The sequence below is a fragment of the Equus przewalskii genome, chromosome X (genome assembly GCF_037783145.1).
Source record: "Equus przewalskii isolate Varuska chromosome X, EquPr2, whole genome shotgun sequence".
Taxonomy (NCBI): domain Eukaryota; kingdom Metazoa; phylum Chordata; class Mammalia; order Perissodactyla; family Equidae; genus Equus; species Equus przewalskii.
The window spans coordinates 33,413,510-33,432,519 of NC_091863.1; the positions used below are offsets into that span (position 1 = coordinate 33,413,510).

The following is a 19,010-nucleotide window of genomic DNA, read 5'->3' on the forward strand; positions in this document are numbered from 1 at the left end:
AGCTCACTCAGAGTTAGTTTTCAAACATAAGGTTCAGCCTGTTATTAATAACTTGATATGCTGTGTTGAAATTTTCTCTTTCTCCCTCTCTAATTCTGAAAGTACGTCTATAGATTCTGAAACAGCATTTCAGCAGACGGAAAAAAGAAGGTGCCAATCAAGACCAATTTCTTCCTTCAAGGTTAAACTAACACTAAACCAGACTACTATCCAAAACATCATCATAAAAATTAACTAGAGAGAGTTGGTAGTTCTCTGAAACTTGTGTAAGTTTTATTCATTACTGAAATTACTAGAATCACATTGAAAACACCTTAAAGTTAAGACCCAAACCACCTATTAGGAAAAATCGCTATGGGCATCCAGTGCCTTTGATTGAACCTGGGTAACAAAAGAGGCAAAAAGACATGGTTTGTGATGAAACCTAAGATTTGAATGCTAATGTTTTCAGGCTTTAATAAAGTGTATACCAATTCCAAGTACCAAGCATGATATCAAAATTCGTATTCCTGGGTTTACTGTTCATAAGCATCAAAAGCAAATTCTGTTCACTGAATCCTGTCTTACTTTTGATTTGCACAATGCATTCAGAGATGAGTTATAATGAGGAAAAAAAGTGTCCACTGAATGCATCATGTTTAAAAATGCAATTAACATTTCCAAACCACACTTAAAATGGAAAATACTTGAAAAGTTAACTATTAATTAATTTGAGACAATATTATCCTGCGGATAAAAATACATTTTCTTGTATATACATGTAGATTTCCACATGAAAGAAAGGATTCAGCTGCAAATAAAGAAGGGCTGACCCTTGATAAAGACATCTCAGACTGCCAAACCTATGTGATTACCATTGAAAGGAGAACTGAAAACAGAAGGATAAAAGGTAAGTTAAAGGAAGGATAAAAGTTTAGTCACCTGCTCCTGACTAGTGGCAGAGTTGGGCAAGAAGCAGGAGATGAATGCAGAAGATAAAGAAGAAAGGCGAAGAAGGCCTCAACTCTGACCAGAAATGAGTGGAGAATCAAGCAAAGTTGAGAACAGATATGATACAGCTGCAGTGAGATGCTTGAAACTAGAATTTGGTAGCTGATAGTTACAGAAGCTCAAATCAGCTTAAAATGGATTTAGACAAAGCATCTAAAATTTACTGGAGAACAAATATTACAGTGATCAGATAACTCAGCATGGTATTACCATTTTAAAAACTCTTCCAAATAACATCAAGTCACCAGAAGACCTTTGCTTCCAATCATGTTCTTTGAAGCTTAAAAAAGTCCCTGACTGACTGGGAGAGACAGCACAGTACTCCAAAGAGAAACTCTGCCGAGATGTGTCAGTACCAGAATCTCCATTTGCCCCTGGACAGGCCCTGGATCTTGGATTCTTCAAAGTGAGAGGACTGTACCAGGCTTCTTCCAAACAAAACGTTTTATCATTTTGTTGACAATGAATTAAATTGAGATTGTTTAGAACAACCCCAATTTTGGTAGGAAAGGCAAGGGGGAGAAGTTAAGCAAGATAAAGAAACGTCATAGAAATTTCATGCAAGGGTGCTGTGTTCAAATTCTTTGTTTCCTAATTAGTGCTGTATGCAGAAGTATCCTGTAAACTGAGTCTTACAGGATAACTGAAAAGTTCCCAAATCCTCAACAGATGAGAATGATTACAGTATTTGGGATCGTTGATCAATATGAACTACTCACTGTCTTTTCTCAAAGACTGGGTTCTTTCTCGTTTTCCCCCAAATCCTACTGTGAAAGACAACCAAGGTGCTAAATGTTCACCACCAGTCAAGTTAGGAATATCTGAAGAAAATAAATTAACCTTGAAACAAAGAAGCAGATGTTTTTGGTCAAATTTCAGACACGTATCATTAGAAATTAATTACTGGCCCCACCAGGTTAAAGATGAAGGGAGGCCCTGAGAAGTCTATAGAGCTGATATACACACAAGTGAGTGTCACTGTTTGTTTGTTTTTTTTTTACCTAGTTTTATTAAATATTGCTTCCTTGGGATGAGTTTATAACAACTCCCAGAACATTTTCATGTAAGGATCCAAAGCGGTCATATTAAAATACAGCTTCAATATAAAGTTTATCACAGTTTTACAGTATTCAAAAATGACAGACCTGCCTTAAAAAACAAAACGAAACCAAAAAAGGACTATTACACCCAAAACATAAGAAAACAATTAAATAAACAAGATTGGCATTTCCATAACTTTATAGTATAAAACAGAATATTAAATCTATTACTGGCAAGCGGACACTGACATATTACCTAGTTTGAAATGTGTCCCATTTAAACACACTATACAAGTTCACTATACAAAAGACTGATGGTCTTTTTGATGAAAGAAGTGCACCCTGAAAATTTTTGCCAGTTTAGAATATTAACCACTGAAAGTCAAAAAAGTCCTTTTTCTTTTTTAAACTGAAGGCTGAGTTCAGATTTTTTTTTTTGTTGTTTTGTCTCATTTGTCAGCCTTCCTGGTTTAAAAACAATAGTGTCTATGGACGCCCACCAGGGGGCAGTGTAAGATTAGCCATTAAATCACGAACAGCTGCAAATATTGTGCATTCACCTGCAACAGAGAAAAATGGTCATTAGCTATTCGCAACACAGGAAAGATGATGTTAACACACCGGTGGGGGTAGGGGTAATTAACTCTAAAATTAGCAAGAACTTTAAAGATCAAAATAAAAGACTAAATTTTAACTGCACAGGTTATAGGGGATTAAGTTTTGGTGTTACGTATCAAATGATATTTGTTTTGGATTTTCTTTTTCCTCATGAGGACATTTTGGGCCAGTCCCAGTTAGATTTGAATTTAAGAAGATATGCCTAGAGTTTCTCTATAGAAACACTGGAGCATTGGATAAGCCGTTGAAGTTGGGCTTCAAGGCTACTGACAACTTGCTTATGCATTTTGAAACTAATGAAAAGATCTCGTTTATATTTATGCATTAGTTACAGCATTAATGATGTCCTTCTAATGCTGCATTAAAGGCCAGGTAAAAATGTCTATGACAGGACTGTCCAAGAGAACTTTCAGTGACGATGAAAACATTCTGTATGTGCACCGTAGCTTACCAAGCATTTGTAATGTAGGAAGTGTGACTGAGGAACAGAACTTTAAATTTTGTTTAATTTTAATTAACTTAAATTTAAATAGCCACATGTGGCTAGTGGTAGTCATATTGGACAGTGCAGTTCTATGACATCTACTGGAGTTTTCTCCCAAATTTCAAGGAAATGGTCAACTTCTGGAGTTCAACATTAAAATCAATTAATGTAAAATAAAGTGATTTTTCTTAAAAGCACTTCACCAGTGGGGGGAAGTGATGGGTTTGGGAGGAAGGGAGGGAGGCTGAAGTATGGCACAGCAACAATCCAGAAACAAGATCTGTTAGGGGTGAAGGGAGGCTCATGAGTCATCCTCTCAATTTCCCCTTTGCTCAAAGAAACCAAATACCCTGCCTGTTACTTCTTATAAATATTACATATATTTAAATATAATAAACCAAAACCAGTTGTAACTATGACAAACCAAAAGCTGGATCTCTTCCCTAGAGCACAGCCTAACACTACAGTGGCTGCAAGTGAGAGAACGGAAGGCCTCAGCTGAATAACGGCCTCTGGCAAAGGGCAGGATGTGCAGTGACCCTGTGCACAGTACTGCAACCTTCTCTCCAGCCACTGGAAAATTAAGGTACAGAAAGAAAATGAAATCCAAAAGGTTTGCCCAGTCTAAGGCAGAAATAAAAGAACAAAAGAAAAACACTTCCAAAATATCACAATTTCTTAAATCAAAGGGGAAGTTATATCTTTTTCTTTTTTAAAAACACATCTTCATTATTGATAGGTAGAAAAACTTGCTTGATCTCAATAGGATCAAAACATTCTTTCCTTTTAATTTTAAATTCTACAAGACATTATAATGATAGTCATCTGCTTATGAAGGAACGGTGTTTATTAGCAAAGTTTTACCGGACTGCTACTTTGAAAATTCTGATAGCTTTAAACTTTGATTTTTAAGGACCCATTTTTAGCTGAAAGAAGAGATAAGTCAAAGGATGAAAGCAGGAAATTGTAAGAAGCAGAAGAAGTATCACAACAAAAGCAGCATACCTTCTCCACTGCCCAGTGCACTCCTCATAGACCGCACGTGAGCGAGAACTCGCCTACGTGCACAACATGGGGAAACAAACAACTAGAAACGACTTCTCCCATGATTCCTGTGTCTAGTAAAATTTGACTGTGGTACCTAAAAATGTTTCAGAGAACAACTTCCCCTCATTTAAAAACACAGTTTTGTTATCATACTATTCTAAACTGAAAGATATCGAGGACTTCCTTAATATTAGAAATGAGCAAAATTTAATGTCCTTAATATTAAAAATAAGCAAAATGGAAGAAAAGTTCTCTTTGCTGAGCTTTATGTTTTGTAACCAAAAAATTTAGCAGTGCCAGGAGTTACATGTTAAGCGTAGGCTACTACAGTATTGGAGGGACCTTGTTTGTCTGCCAGAAACATTCTGGTTCCTGGAAAATGTTCGGTTTGAGAGCTTCATCATGCACTTGGTGAAAAGCTTCACTTGCACCCGCCTGACACTTCTGTAAGAAGCCCAAAAAGCAGTGATGCCGTTTGTTCTTCACAGCTTTTATTCTTCACAAAACATTTAGAAGATACAGAACTTTGAATGGTATTACTCTACTCGTGATCGAACCATGAAATATGAGAAATCCACATGCATTTCAACGTGGTGATGTACAGACTGGCAAGTATTGATGGTAGGGCAGGAATTCACAGCCATGGAAAATTCTATCATCCTAACCTAGGGCTTTGTGGCAATGTGTGCTATAAATACAAGCTTCTGGCATTAGCAACTGGGTCAGTCCCAACAGTAAATCACTAACAAAAATAAAGTCCAGGCAGCAGAGACATGGACAAAAATGAAGAACCAGTGAGGAAGGAAGAAAGCGACAGGCAGACATCAAGAGGGCCAGGGCAACCAGAGCTCTACTACTAGGATTGGGGGGTGAGGTGGGTAAAGAGGGAGCAGAGGGGAGAAGGGGGAATCTCTCAAAAGAACTTTTATAACATATACGCAATAAAATACCATCTACTGGTCATGTACCTTGTCGTGGTGGGTTCATCTCTGCAAACCTCTTCAGAATGTTGCTGACCGTCATGGGAGCAGCAACAGAAGAGTTCTGCTGTCTGGGAATGTCTGCCTGCTGGGTTGTACCTGAAGCCATGTCATAAATGATTGGAACTATAATACTAACAGGTTCTTGGGGAGGGACCGATGTTTTCTGAGTTAGTTGAAGCTGCAGACACACAACACACACAAAGAGAATAAAAACATAGTAAGAAAATAAAATATTTGACTAAATTTATCAACGGTACTATCATTTACTCTACTGTCAGATTAAGATACATCAAGCAAAAGAAAATTAAATATGACAAGAGTGACAAACAACTGAATATTATGACTAAGATGCAACTATGTCACACAATAATCTAGTTCAAGTCTGTTATTACTAAAGGAACCAGGATTACATTAAGTCTAAACTGACAATTAAGGCATCTGGGCCTCTATTTGGCAGCAAAGATAATTTCTGCAGTTAACCAAAAGTTGCTCTATTATCCTCACATGGCTTTTTCCTCAGAAGCTCTGCACACACACACATGCCGGGTGGTACTTACAAAAAATAGCATTTTGGATTTTAGCACCACGGCAGGCGTCCCAGGAGGTGCAATCGGTGGTGCGCTGGGAGGGATCGTCAGGCAAAACTGAACGTTCCATTTTAGCTGTGTTGCCTGGTCAGGAAACTGTTTAAAAAAAAAAATCATGATAAAATCATATGAAAATTTAAAATTATATTGGAGTATAGGAGTCTAAAAGGTTAGAAAGAATTTTATTTTATACTCAATTAACAACGGAACATAAAATTGATAATCTACATTTTTTCAAAGGAAATATATATGTGAAGTTAGTGAAAAGTCAACTCTGGATTTGTGTGATAAGTTCCCCTACCTTCCCTCCCACTTCATTAATTCCCAAAGCCTATGGATGCTGCTTCCTTAGTGTCTCTGACATCTGTTCCCTCCTCTCTATTTTCACTGATGCCACCAAGCTCAGGGCTTCATGACTTCTCCTGCAGCCCCCTAATGGTCCCAGTCCCTTCCAGTGGCTGCTTCTCCCAGTCCATCCTTATACCACTGCCAGACACATGTCCTAGGGCATGGTTTTTATCTAGTTCACAAATGTTCAGTTAAATGCAGTGACATATGTTCCCCCACTCCCACCCCACCAGGACCAAGACCTGGCCTTCAAGGCCCTTCGTAACTGGTGCCAACCTAGACTTTCCAGTCTCATTTCCTACTCCTTCCCTAAAACATAGTAGTTAAACTGTGTTAATAATTTTATATAATATTCACTGGTGCTTTTCCAGCCACATAAATATTTACTACTTTAAAAAGTCAAATGGATTTCTGTTTGATACAAATAACCTTTCCTATAGCCTATCAGAACAGAAGCCTAATGTTGAGACTATTAGCAAAGGAACACTGTTGTCCCAATATTAACAGTAAAACACCAACTGAGAAAAGGAGAGAGGTATTTGGAATTACCCTAAGCAATACTAGAAACATTAAAACGAAAGGACTACTGTGAGATTGGAAAAATATAATCAGCTGCCACCTGGATTCCATCTATATAATTCTATACTTTCATAGGAAAGAAAAGGAATTAAAAATAATCTCCCAAGAGAAGATAGATTTTTCGATAAATGGTATTAGGGTAATTGGGGGCATCTGAAAAAGTTGGATCCATACCTCACATCTGACACTAAGATATATTTAAAATGGATCAAAAATTTAAATAATTTAAAAAATGAATCCCTAACAGTATTAGAAGAAACCATGGGAGGATTATTTCATTATCTGGGAGTAGGAAGAGTATATTAAATTTATTTGCTTTTGTAAGAGGTAAGCCACTGGCAACTCAGGTTACCTGTGGGGAGGGGGACTAGATGGCTGGACAGGGATGGGTGGGAAACTTCCCACTCTATCATCTTGTTCTAAATTCAAAAGATACAAGAGGATTGTGTTACTTATTCAAGGACGAAGTTTAAGCTAAAAATTAAGAATTTAAAAGAAAGGGGCCGGCCCCATGGTCGAGGGGTTAAGTTCGTGCGCTCCGCTGCAGGTGGCCCAGTGTTTCATCGGTTCGAATCCTGGGCACGGACATGGCACTGCTCATCAAGCCACGCTGAGGCAGCGTCCCACATGCCACAACTAGAAGGACCCACAACTAAAAATATACAACTGTGTACCAGGGGGCTTTGGGGAGAAAAAGGAAAAAAATAAAAAAAAAACTTAAAAGAAGAAAAAGAATTTAAAAGAAAAATGGAAGTACACAAGTGGGTGAAAACCAACAAACACTGCTCCCACCAACTCCAACCTCCTCAGACAGACCTGGCTATAAAAGTGTGTTTCTCTGTGACTTACCAGCTCTAGCTTCATAATATGCACACAGTCTCTGAGGATGTGTGTAGGAGCTCCTAACAGCTTGGTGAAAGCTATCAATGTATTGGCTTTAAATGGCGGTCCAGCAACCTACAGGGATAAATACAAGTTACTCTTCATTCTACCTTGACTCTTCTGTTACACTGATTATAATGAAATTACAATGCATTAATAAACACATACTCTTGTTTCAAAGAATTTCTCCAAAACTTGGAGTTCATCAGGTTTCCACTGCCCTGCATTTTCAGGTGTCACTTTTAGCTGAAGTGTTTGGTTGGTTTTGGGACTAAGGGCTACTCTGCATTTCAGTGCATCAGTCTTAAACATGATCACTCCAGGTTCATTGGAATTTATCAGCTGTAGCTACAAAACAAGAAGGATGCATCAAATTAACATGTGAGACAACATGTAAGACAAAGAGAAAATGAAATGTTGCCAAGAGAGTCATTTGAAAAGGAAAACAACTAAGTTGATACCTGTTCTAAAACAAAGGTATCTAGGCACTGAGCAATGATAATTGCTAAAAACATCGCACAGAGAAAGGCAATCAGACAGTAAGTGACTCCTGATGGAAGACCATAACACCACTTATGAAATATTCTTGCAAAACAACAAACTTGAGCCTGAATTCAGTAGTTAGATCCGTAGGATTGATCAATATTATAGAAATATGGGAGTCAAAAGAACATGTTAAATGATTCCAAAGGGATACGATCAGCAAAATCCAGACTGTGAGAAACCCTACAGGATAAATGATATGCTTTCTTCAACAGATAAAATGTATAAGGAGAAATGGAGAGGGAACCTACAGTTTAAAAGGAACTTAAAAACTTGTTTGGGTTCTGATTCAGACTGTAAAAACTGACAACTTGGGAAATCTGGACACCAACTAGACATTTGATGATAAAGAAATTGTATTTAGGGATGAAATGATGTCTGGGATTTGCTGTCAAACTATCTAGGGGGAGGAGCTATGGCTGAAACAATATTGGTATGAGTTCACTGTTGAAGGTGGGAGATGAGAACATAGAGGTAGAGGTTCATTATACTATTCTCTCAACATTTGTATATCCTTAAAATTTTTCACAGTAAGTTTTTAAGAAATGGCACATTAGAAAAAAAGAATAGAGTTCAATTACAAAATGTTAGCTGGAGTGGAACCTTATGCTAGCCCAGGGGTTGGCAAACTTTTTCTGTAAAGGGCCAGAGAGTAAATATTTTAGGCTGTATGGTCTCTGCTGCAACTACTTAATGATGCCATCACAGCTGGAAGCAGCCATAGACAATATGTAAATGAATGGGTGTGACTGTGTTCCAATAAAACTTTATTTACAAAAACAGGTGAAGGGCAGGACTTGGCCCCTAAAACTAGGCCTGTAGTTTACTGACCTCTGCTCTAGCCTAATATGTTGATTTGCAGATGAGGTTCAAAGAGCTGAAAGCTTACATGGCTTGTAAGTGGCAGAGGTGAGGCTAGATCACAGGTCTGATGATTAACATTTTAAAGGCTAATTTATTCAACTTATGTTAAAACTTCTATTTTTTTCAAATCTGAACATGAAGGTTGCAAAATAGCGTGGTGCCATCTATGGAGTGGATATTTTAAACATTCACCATTCTGACTACCTCATTAACACATACATATATTAATAATTATAAATAACTAATATGTATTAAATACCAAGATATTATGCTAAGAGCTTTATAGAAAATATCTCAAATTCCCCCAATTGTTCTGAGTTAGGTAGATATTATTATCTACTATTATCAAAATCGTGAAGAAATTTGCCCCAGCTTGTACTAGCAGGTGGCATGGCCCGGCTACAAACCCAGGTAGCCTGACTCTAGAACTGCTGCTCTCCACTCTGAACTATCTCCTAAGGGGACCACCAAAGGATAGGTTAGAAGTCATTTTCTATAAGAGTTTGAAACCAATTCAATTGTTCATGTATTTAAAAAGTAGCTTTCATCCTTGGGATCATAAATAATTTTATTTCAATGGAGAAACAGATTCAAAGTCAGCCTGCCTGCAAGGGGATTTGAGAGGGGAAATAGTTACTTGTATGCTATTGTCTGCAAAGCCAGATCCTGGGCGTACTTGTCCTATGGTATTGTGGGGACCTAGCTCCAGGTCCACGTTAGCCACAGCACAGCCAACTATAAAATGCAGGAATATGTTAATGTAAAAATGTAAACGAAAACAGTGGAGTCCACTTTTAATGCCAGGGCAGGGTGAGAAGCACAATTCTAACAAACTGGCTAAAAGAGGTGAGGGACTATCACTTTAGTTCAGATCCTATTCTGCCGGGTGATTTAGCACTCGCCTTTGACAGTCACCACTTAGGAGTTCACTAGGGACTCGTACCGTTTCTTGTTGAATAATTCTTTGAAGGTGTCTTCTCATGATGACTGATCCAAGGAATCTCTCAAGCGGAGAACAAAGGTAACTACCTGCCAGGCCAGGCACAAGGCCTGGCGTGGGAGAGGGCAGCAACAAAATGTTCAAGGCACTGTGAGTGAGGATGGTAGGTATGGAGGCCGCCCAGGAGCGCTGAGGTAGTTTACGAGGCGGAGGCATGTTTGTTGGCATCGTTTGGGAACCTTTGGGGAAGGAAAACATGTCATTTAATTTACAAAAACATACTATTTCACTGTTCTCTGTTTTGCTTTTATTACTAATCTTTGATATTCTAAAGCAATCCATACTGTTTTAGTTACTCCTGGTGGTTTACCAATCGTGTATCAGCTTCCTGTTAGCAAAAGTAGTCACACTCACTCTCCTCCCTGTAGCCAGGTCCCCTGCAATGTGACTCTGCAGCAACTCCTTCAAGGGGTGGAATCTGTTTCTCTACCTGGAATCCAGGCTGGCCCTGCAACTTGCTGTGGCCTACAGAATGTGGTGGAAGTGACATGGTGACAGCTGCAAGGCTAGGCGTCCATTTACTTTCTTGGAACCCTGTCCAGCCACCAGTGAACAAATCTGTGATCAAGTATGAGACCACCTTAGACCAGTCAGGCCCCAGACAACCCAGGAGCTGACTGCAGATGCAAGAGTGAGTCCAGCAGAGCCTGGAGGAACTGCCCAGCTGGGCTCAGCCCAAATTGCTAACCTGCAGAATGGTGAGCTAGTATATGATTGTTGTTTGAAGCTACTAAAACTCACGCAGCAAAAGCTAACTAATATATTTGTCCAATTCTTCTCTTCTGTGTTAACTTGCATAACCTTGTCAGTTAACTTGAGGTATCTTTTCAGGTCTAGTACTATAGCTAAGTTAGTAGTCATAACAGAGGTACGGGGACACGGGGACTCACCTCAGAAGACTTCTGGAGGAGACATTTCTCTTTCTTACATTTTGCCTGACTTTGCAAATTAACTATTATTACAACCAATTTACTAAATGGATAAAGTTTAAGTTATTAAGCATCCCCATTCAACAAATAGGTCATGACTTTCAAATGTGAGGATGGAATAAAATAGGTCGTTTGTTGGTTATACTAAAAGCAAACATAAAAAAGTTGATGACACTCACTTGTTCCAGCTCGAGGGGAATGAGAAGCATCTGGAACTGGAGAATGTAGTGATGGGTTGGCTGGTGACATTCCAGGCATGCGTGTTGCTGGTGAGGGGCCAGACACTTGAGGAGACCCCGGCCAGTTCCCTGCTCGTCCACTTGGTGACACCATAGTGTATGGAGAACTAGGGTCCAGGGTTCCTGTAAACATGTAAACAAATTATTTTCAAAACCTGTATTTTAATAACTGAAAAATATTCAAATGCTTACACCTTACATGGTGATAATTTTATTTTTCTTTCAATAAGATATTTCACTAAGGCATAATGTTTAACATGGCGGATATGAATCTCTATTTTATGTAGTTTATGTACTTTTTAACCTGCTACAAAACTTAGAAAAATTGAAAAAGACTGAGAAAGGATAACATTTGCCTTCACACAAGCTTCAACACACGTAATATGTGACAATCCACTTTATGCTATATAATAACCTACTATAAGCATGAAAATATTAAGCAAAAAAGTCTCAAAGCTCCTTTAAAGGTAGAAATCTTCTATTTTTAAACTAACTCTGACAAATTATGTTTTCATTCTAGTCAGAGAAAGCTGAGGAGAGGGAAATTTTCCACTTTCTTTATTTAGTAAAGGCTACACTGACTAAGAAATGAACCAAGAATCAAGTTTTCAAAGAGGCAACTTTCTGAACAATTTGATATTTAAATTTCATCCTGCAGATACCTTTAACATATTATTTATACCCCTTTGTAACCAAATGACAAACTGAGAAAATACTTCCACCATATATCAGAGTAAATGGTCCTTACTTAGAAGTCTTACAAATTGGTAAGAAAAAACACAAGAACACAGGCAAAGGATATAAACTGGCAGGCATAAAATAAGAAATACCGAAGATTAATGAAAATAAAAAAAAGGTTCAACTTCACTAATAATCAAAGAGATGCATATTGAACAATAAGATACCATTTTTCACCTATCAAAATGACCATCATTTTTAAATGCTTTTGAAAAATCATAATACCCCATGTTGGCAATGATGCAGGAAAACATTCTCGTATGATGCTAGAGGAAATTGATACAGCCTTTCAGGTGAGCAATTTGCAATATGCTTCAAAAGCTTTAGAATTTCTCAAACCCTCTGAGACAGCAATTCCACTTCTAGGAACTTACCTAAGGAAATAACCATGTGAGCAGACATGACACCATTTTTAGTTGTGAAGAAATGGAAACATTTTAAACGTATAATAATAAGAGAGCAGTTAAATTCTGGTATGCCCAGACAAGGGAATACCATGAAGCCATTTAGTATGACGATATAGAATTATTACTGACAGAAATGGTCCCACAAATATTCATAGTAAAGAGTAAGATCATAGATGCTACAGAGCTCTAAAACCGAGGAAGCTCTTTATGTTCTGATCTGGCATGGTATTCATGATTTATTAAGTGAAAAAACGCACTGAACACTGTGTGAGGGATGCCGCCGTGTGTGTAAGACGGGGAAAAACACTAACATGTATTTGCTTGTGTACGCATAAAACACCTCTGCAAGAACGCATGAGAAATAAACAGCACTAAATGCCTCTGAGAAGAGGAACTAGGTGGTTGGTGGAACTGAGAGAAAACACTTCACTGGCTATCTCGTCTATTCTTTATCTATTTGAACCAATGCAAAATAGAATTTTTGAGTTAAAAATTCAAGTCTCAAAACAATACATATAGTAGAGTACCAATTTTTTTTTGGGGGGGTGGCATCCGAGGGGGAGACAAGCAGACAGGTAAAGAGCAAGCGAGAGCAACAGAGATGTGAGCAGGCAGGCAAGCAGGGGGTGCGTGACAAAAAGAGCAAGACAGTGAGGGGGAGAGAGAGAGCAAGTTCAAAGCAGACACACTGTTAGATCTCTGCACGGTGGGATTAGGAAAAAATTATCTTCTTTTGCTATTTCCCCAATAAACAAGTGCTAATTCTGCAATAAAATAATTTAACAAAAACTACTTTTCACGTTAAACTCTTATGCTATAGCGATTTCCATGTATGGACTCACCATGCGGACTAGCAAAACTGGCCCCTGGTCCTATTGAGATTCCATGCGAGGATGGGGGAGGAGTTGGAACAAAGGACGCTGGTGATGGGGCTCTCAAAGCCCCACTGGGGGAGCTGGCGGCATGCAGATTTCCTAATAAAGGAAAATAATTATAGATGATCTTGCAGGACATATACTATGTCCTGTCCAAGGACCCCAAGTTAAGACTCTCTACAGACTAAAGAAACAAGTAGTAAAGCTCCCATAAATAGCACAAGGAAAAGCTGGAACAATTTCATTATGGAAAAAAAGAGAGATCAATTCTATGGGGCCCACATTCTAGCTCTTGTATTGACTGATTTATCCAGTGTCCTTTTTAATTCACTCATTCAACAAGCAGGCATGAACATCAATTTCATGCCAAGCGTTGTTGTAGGCATTGGGGATGCAGCAGTTAATAAGAGACAAAAATTCCTGCCCTTGTGGAGCTTACATACTAGTAGAATGAGAAAGACAAATATATGTCAGGTTGTAATAAGTGCTATGGAGAAAAACAGGGCAAAGTAAGGGGACAATATCATGTAGCAGTGGGGGTGGGTGCTGTTCTTTTATATAAAGCAACCAGAGAAGACCTCTCTAAGAAGGGGACATGTGAGCTGAGACACGAAGAAGGTGAAGGGTAAGGCATGAGGGTATCCAGGAGATAAGATATTCCAGGCAAACAGAAGAGCTGGTGCCAACGCCCCAAAGGGAGCAGCAGTTATAAATAACAGGGGGAGGCCAGTGTGGCTGGAACAGCGTGAGCAAGGGGGGATGGGAGGAGATTAGGTCAGAGAGGTTGGGAGGAGGGCCCCAGATCACACAGGGACTTGTAGGCCACACTAAGGACTCAGGGTTTACCCTGAATGAGATAGGAATCCACTGCAGAGTTTGAAGCAGAGGAGTCTTGAACTGACTTCTGTTCTAGAAAGATCACTCTAGCTGCTGTGTGAAAAACAGCCTATGGGGTGGGGGACAGGGGCAGGGAAACCAGTTAGAGGCAACTGCAATAAACCAGGTAAGAAATGGTTAGTGACGTGGGCAAGGGTGAAGGTTGATGGGGTGAAAAGTGGTTAGATTCTGGATGAATTCTGGAGACAGAGCTGACAGTATCTGGTAACTGAATGTGTGTGTGAAAGAAAGGAGTTCTCCATGACTCTAACAGCTTTGGCCCAAGTAGCTAGAAGGAAGAAGCTGCCATTTCCTGAGATGGGGCGTCTGACAGCAGCAGCACAGGGCAGGGTCGGGGGGTTAGTTCTGGCCATGCTGAGTTTCAGATGCCGACTAGACATCTACTTGGAAATGCTGAACAGATAGCTGGAAAAGAACAGGACTCGAGTTCAGGGGAGAGGCCTAGATGGGAGATATGAAAAACTGGGAGACATGAGCTTAAAGATGGTATTTAGCCACAGGACTAGCTTTAATTTAGGATTATGAAAGGGGGACCTATGGCTACCAAAACTATGGATAAATGCATTATTAAAATACTTGATACATTACCATAACTATCCTCAATATCAGCAGGTTGCAAATTCTCTAGCACATAAGAGAATTTCACAATTTTTTATGTTCTCCAATACCTAATGCAGTGCCTTATATTCAATAAATATATTAATCAATTTGATTAACCTTTAAGTGTTATATTTACATATTTAGCCGTGTGACCTGGACAAGTGACTCTCCATGCCTCAGTTTTCCTTATCCCTCTATAAAATGGGGATAATAATAGGACCTACACCACGAGCTTGCTGTGGGGATTAAATGAGCAAAGTGCTTACAACAGGGCGTGGCACACAGTAAGCACTATATACCTGTCTGCTATTGTAATTCTTTCAAAATAATTATTTCTCCTTCCTTCTGTGCCAAACCAGTCTCAACTCATAGCCTAGAAACACACTCCCCTTGGGTTCTATAACCCTGTTTCTCCTGTTTTCCTCCGTGCTCCCTCGCAGCTCCTTCTCAGGCTCCAACAGCACTGACTGCTGGCACTCCTCAGGGGATGGGCTCACCCACCCACTCGGGCTTCAGTGACCTTCAATGACATGGTAGCAACTTCCAAGTCTTCACCTGTGGTCCAGCCATCTGATGAGCAGGTAAGGGATTATCTACCCAAGAAATCTGATACCCATCTTCCTTGCCAGATAAGCTCGAGTGCAGGGCTGGTGTCTGGCTCACTGCTGAATCCCCAGCACCGTGCAGCACTCGCCACAGAGCAAGTGCTTAAGAGACACCAATGAATTGTTCAGTTAAAAGGAGAAATTTGGCATTCTCAAGAAATTCTACAATGCACTTCAGGGGGCCGCCAACAGAACCATTTTGTTTGGACAAAGCAGGCTGTGCACTGCCCAACTCTGGGGGCAGGGCACCATTCAAGTATAGCAGGGCTCGGCAAATGTTTTCTGCAAGGAGTCGTTGTAGCGGGAAAGCAGCCACAGACACTACACAAATGGGTGTGGCTATGTTCCAATGAAACTATTTACAAAAACAGGTGGTGGGTAGGACTTGGCCCCCAAGCCTTAATATGTCAACCTCTGACACAGATCATGTTGTGAGTAGCTCTTGGAGTTGTGCCATGAGTCTGGCTCCAGGTGACAACTCCTCCACTTAATTCAAACCTTTTAAAGTGCTCCTGAATCAGGAACACAGATTTCACAACCCTGCCATAATGAATGACTGGCAAATATCTAGCCAGAGACTAGAAAAGGAGTTGTGTCTGAAGTCTAAGGCCAAATGTGTAGTGCTTCTCAGTGGGTGTACTTTGGTTTTGAAGTTGAACACGACAAGAGAATAAGTGATATCTTACCTGGAGACTGTGTGTGCATCATAGAGGGAGACTGGTTAACTGTGCTGTGATAAGACGTAGGGGGCGAAGTAAGAGGATAAGCACCTGATGATCCTGGCTGTTTTGGAAATGGCTGAAAAGAAGAAAATTAAATGTTGGTAAAATAGCCAACCACATATGGTATGATGTGGCTTTCCCTAATAAATAGCTACAGAGTTAACATTTACACACTTCATTGGTTACCAAATAGAAACTGTGAGGTATGAAAATGCCTCATCAATATACAATCAAAATATACATCAAAATATCCATCAATAACACAAGTTTTTAAAAACACCCTTACTTTCAAAATGTTTTAAAAATAGCAATATCCTCATTCCTGACCTTGCAATACCATTGTTTATATCCCTCAAGATGTTTATTGCTCATTTTATCTACCTATCACTAATTTAGCTATATCATTTATCTACTATTTCATTGATTCTAAGGTAATTTCCCCCCACATTTTAACATCTCTGAAATCCGGGTGTGTCTTTCAATTCATGGCATGTCATAGTTTAACTGGCAGTGTTGTTTCTGGCAGTACATAAAAAATAGTGCATCTTACATTTGGTGGAGTTTTAGAGTCAATGAAATATGGTAGTTCAACCTGACCTCTACTCACCTTCTACTTACCCTCATTTCCAGTAATGAAAAACCTAGGACAATGTAATCCTTCCTAGTCTATTTTTTAAAATTGAAGTACAAATCACATAAACTGCATAAATCTTAAATGTACAGTCTGATGAATTATTACAAATGTAACTGCCAAATAGATCAAGATACTGAAGAACATTACCAGAACCCCAGAGGCCTCCCTCATACATCTTCCAAGTATTATCACCTCCCCAAAGGTAAGTACCATTCTGATTTCCATCACTCAAGCTTGGTTTTGCCTGTTTTTATAGTTCATATTAATACTGAACGTACTCATTAGTGTCTGGCTTCTTTTGTTTAACATTATGTTAGTAAAATTCATCATGTTGTTGCGTGTAGCAACAGTTTGTTTTTTCATTTCTGTAAAGTATTCCATTGTATGAACATACCCCAATTTATTCACTCATTCTACTGTTGCTGGATATTTGGGTGGTTTATAATTTTTTTGACAAATAACGTTGCTATGAACATTCTTGGTTTTACTGATGCATTTCTATTGTGTATACACAGAAGAGTAGAATTATTAAATCATATGCATGAATAATGTTCAGCTTAAGCATTCTGGAATACTGCTAAATACCACTGCAAGGTAGTTGTACCATTTTACGCACTCTTCAGCAGCAAATCAGAGTTTCAGTTGCTCCTAATACCAAAATGTTGACAAGGATTATCAATTTTTTTCTTAGAGCCATTTCTGTGGGTATGGAATATTATCTCACTGTGGTTTTAATTTGTATTTCTGTGATGCTAAATGCTGTTGAACACCTTTTTTGTGCTTACTGCCATTTGGACACCCTCTTTTGTGATCACCTGACATCATTTTAAGAGCATGTGTCTGAGGTTAATGCTATTTCCGGTATGGTTAACGCCATTTCTGGTACTATTCACTCGCCATCACCGGAATCCTCATCTCCCTCCGTCACTATTTTTTCATATGGATTTCCTGGGTATCTTAGGCCCACCAACAATCTCCTTGCCTTTCAACAAAGAAGCCCAGACACGTGTAGAACCTGTTAACTACACAAATGTGATACCATTTGGAATTTCAGCTACACATCACCTGTTGCTGGGGTGGTGGCTGGAGTTGTGAGATTAAAGAATCCATCATATCTCCTCCTATAGGAGAAGGAGGATTATCATCCTCATTTACAGACCTTCTTCGAGCATCCTGATTGCTGTCAACAAACATATTCAGGAATGTCTATGGATATAAACAGGTAAGATTTAGATTATTCTACCTAACTTTAATATGATATTTTTAATCATTTAGAATGTTTTAATAGAAACAAACATATTATGTCCATCTCTGAAATATGTTTGACACATGACCACTATTATTAGGACAACCTGGAGAGATACTGATAATTTTGAAGGAAGGGAGGAAATTGAGGAAAACAGTTAACCACCACAACAAAAATAATATCTAAGTTAAAAAATCCTGCCAACTAAGAAGTACTGTGTAAGCAAAATGCTGAAGAAAGAAGTACACCCTGGCACCTCCTAACACCAGGTCAAGACATTTTCTTATTAACTTCTGAACTAGAAAGGGGGAAAAAAATGAAAAGTTGTATGCTGGCCATACATATAACTTAAATGACTTGGAAAATTTCCTATTGAGTGAGAGTTCTCACTTTTAAGCTAGAAAATATTACAGAGGAAAACTGAATAAAGAAACTAAGCCACTTTTTCACTTTTTATCTTACATGACTTAATCTTGAACCATCAAGAATGGGAGGCTTGTTTTATAGAATATGTCATCAAAATTAAGCAAGGCTACCAGAGTTGGTGTCTTAAGCACAGATTTTCTGGCTTTTAATACTCTCCACCTTCCCAATCTTCAAAACTATAGACCATAAGCTTATCTGACTCACTAGAAAGCTTTTAAAAGTAGAGAGCCTGATTTCTAATTAAAGGTGATGGATTCCCAACACACATTTCATTTTCTCCCAATACCCCACTGAAACACCTAAAAAAATTTTTTTCAAAGCAGTAAGTCACAAAGATAAAAAGAATGGGAGAAGAGAAAAATAGCAGTAAATTCTGGAGGCTGCAGAGCAGATGGCTGAGTGGTAACTGAACTATCCAACGTGAGGAAACTGTATCCTAAGCAAGCAGTGGGGAAAGCCAAGAAGCAAAGCTATTTCCGTCTCTATCTCCAAGACGTGCAGGAACTGGCAGCACCAGACACCTCTGGAAATAGGGATGAAGGTGGGACCAAAAACAGAAGGATTGGGTGGAAGTCTCTTTAATTAAGAGAGCCTCCGAGAGCCTCTGTTACTTCCAGAGTTAGGCTGACCTCTACCACCCTGGCAGACTCGAGAATAATTGAGAGAAGGGGTACCATATTAAAAATGGAGATTAAAGTTTACAATCTGAATGGTGAGAATACTCGTT

The 19,010-nt window shown here is 39.0% G+C and overlaps 1 protein-coding gene across 4 annotated transcripts in view; it reads right to left on the bottom strand.

The window, feature by feature from the left end:
* Positions 1-251: 251 nt before the first annotated feature.
* MED14 (mediator complex subunit 14) overlaps positions 252-19,010 on the bottom strand; it is a 64,452-nt gene continuing 45,693 nt past the window's right edge. For 2 of the 4 annotated variants that reach the window (XM_070603635.1, XM_070603637.1), the window contains exons 22-31: positions 17,677-17,817; positions 15,942-16,053; positions 13,121-13,252; positions 11,074-11,256; positions 9,909-10,144; positions 7,727-7,906; positions 7,526-7,633; positions 5,720-5,845; positions 5,148-5,340; positions 252-2,590 (exon numbers count right to left, since the gene is read on the bottom strand). In XM_070603635.1, the coding sequence (XP_070459736.1) occupies positions 2,517-2,590; positions 5,148-5,340; positions 5,720-5,845; positions 7,526-7,633; positions 7,727-7,906; positions 9,909-10,144; positions 11,074-11,256; positions 13,121-13,252; positions 15,942-16,053; positions 17,677-17,817 (1,485 nt within the window). In that variant the 3' untranslated portion in view covers positions 252-2,516. The remainder of the gene's footprint in view (positions 2,591-5,147; positions 5,341-5,719; positions 5,846-7,525; positions 7,634-7,726; positions 7,907-9,908; positions 10,145-11,073; positions 11,257-13,120; positions 13,253-15,941; positions 16,054-17,676; positions 17,818-19,010) is intronic. The other 2 variants (XM_070603636.1, XM_070603638.1) reach the window with 1 other exon arrangement.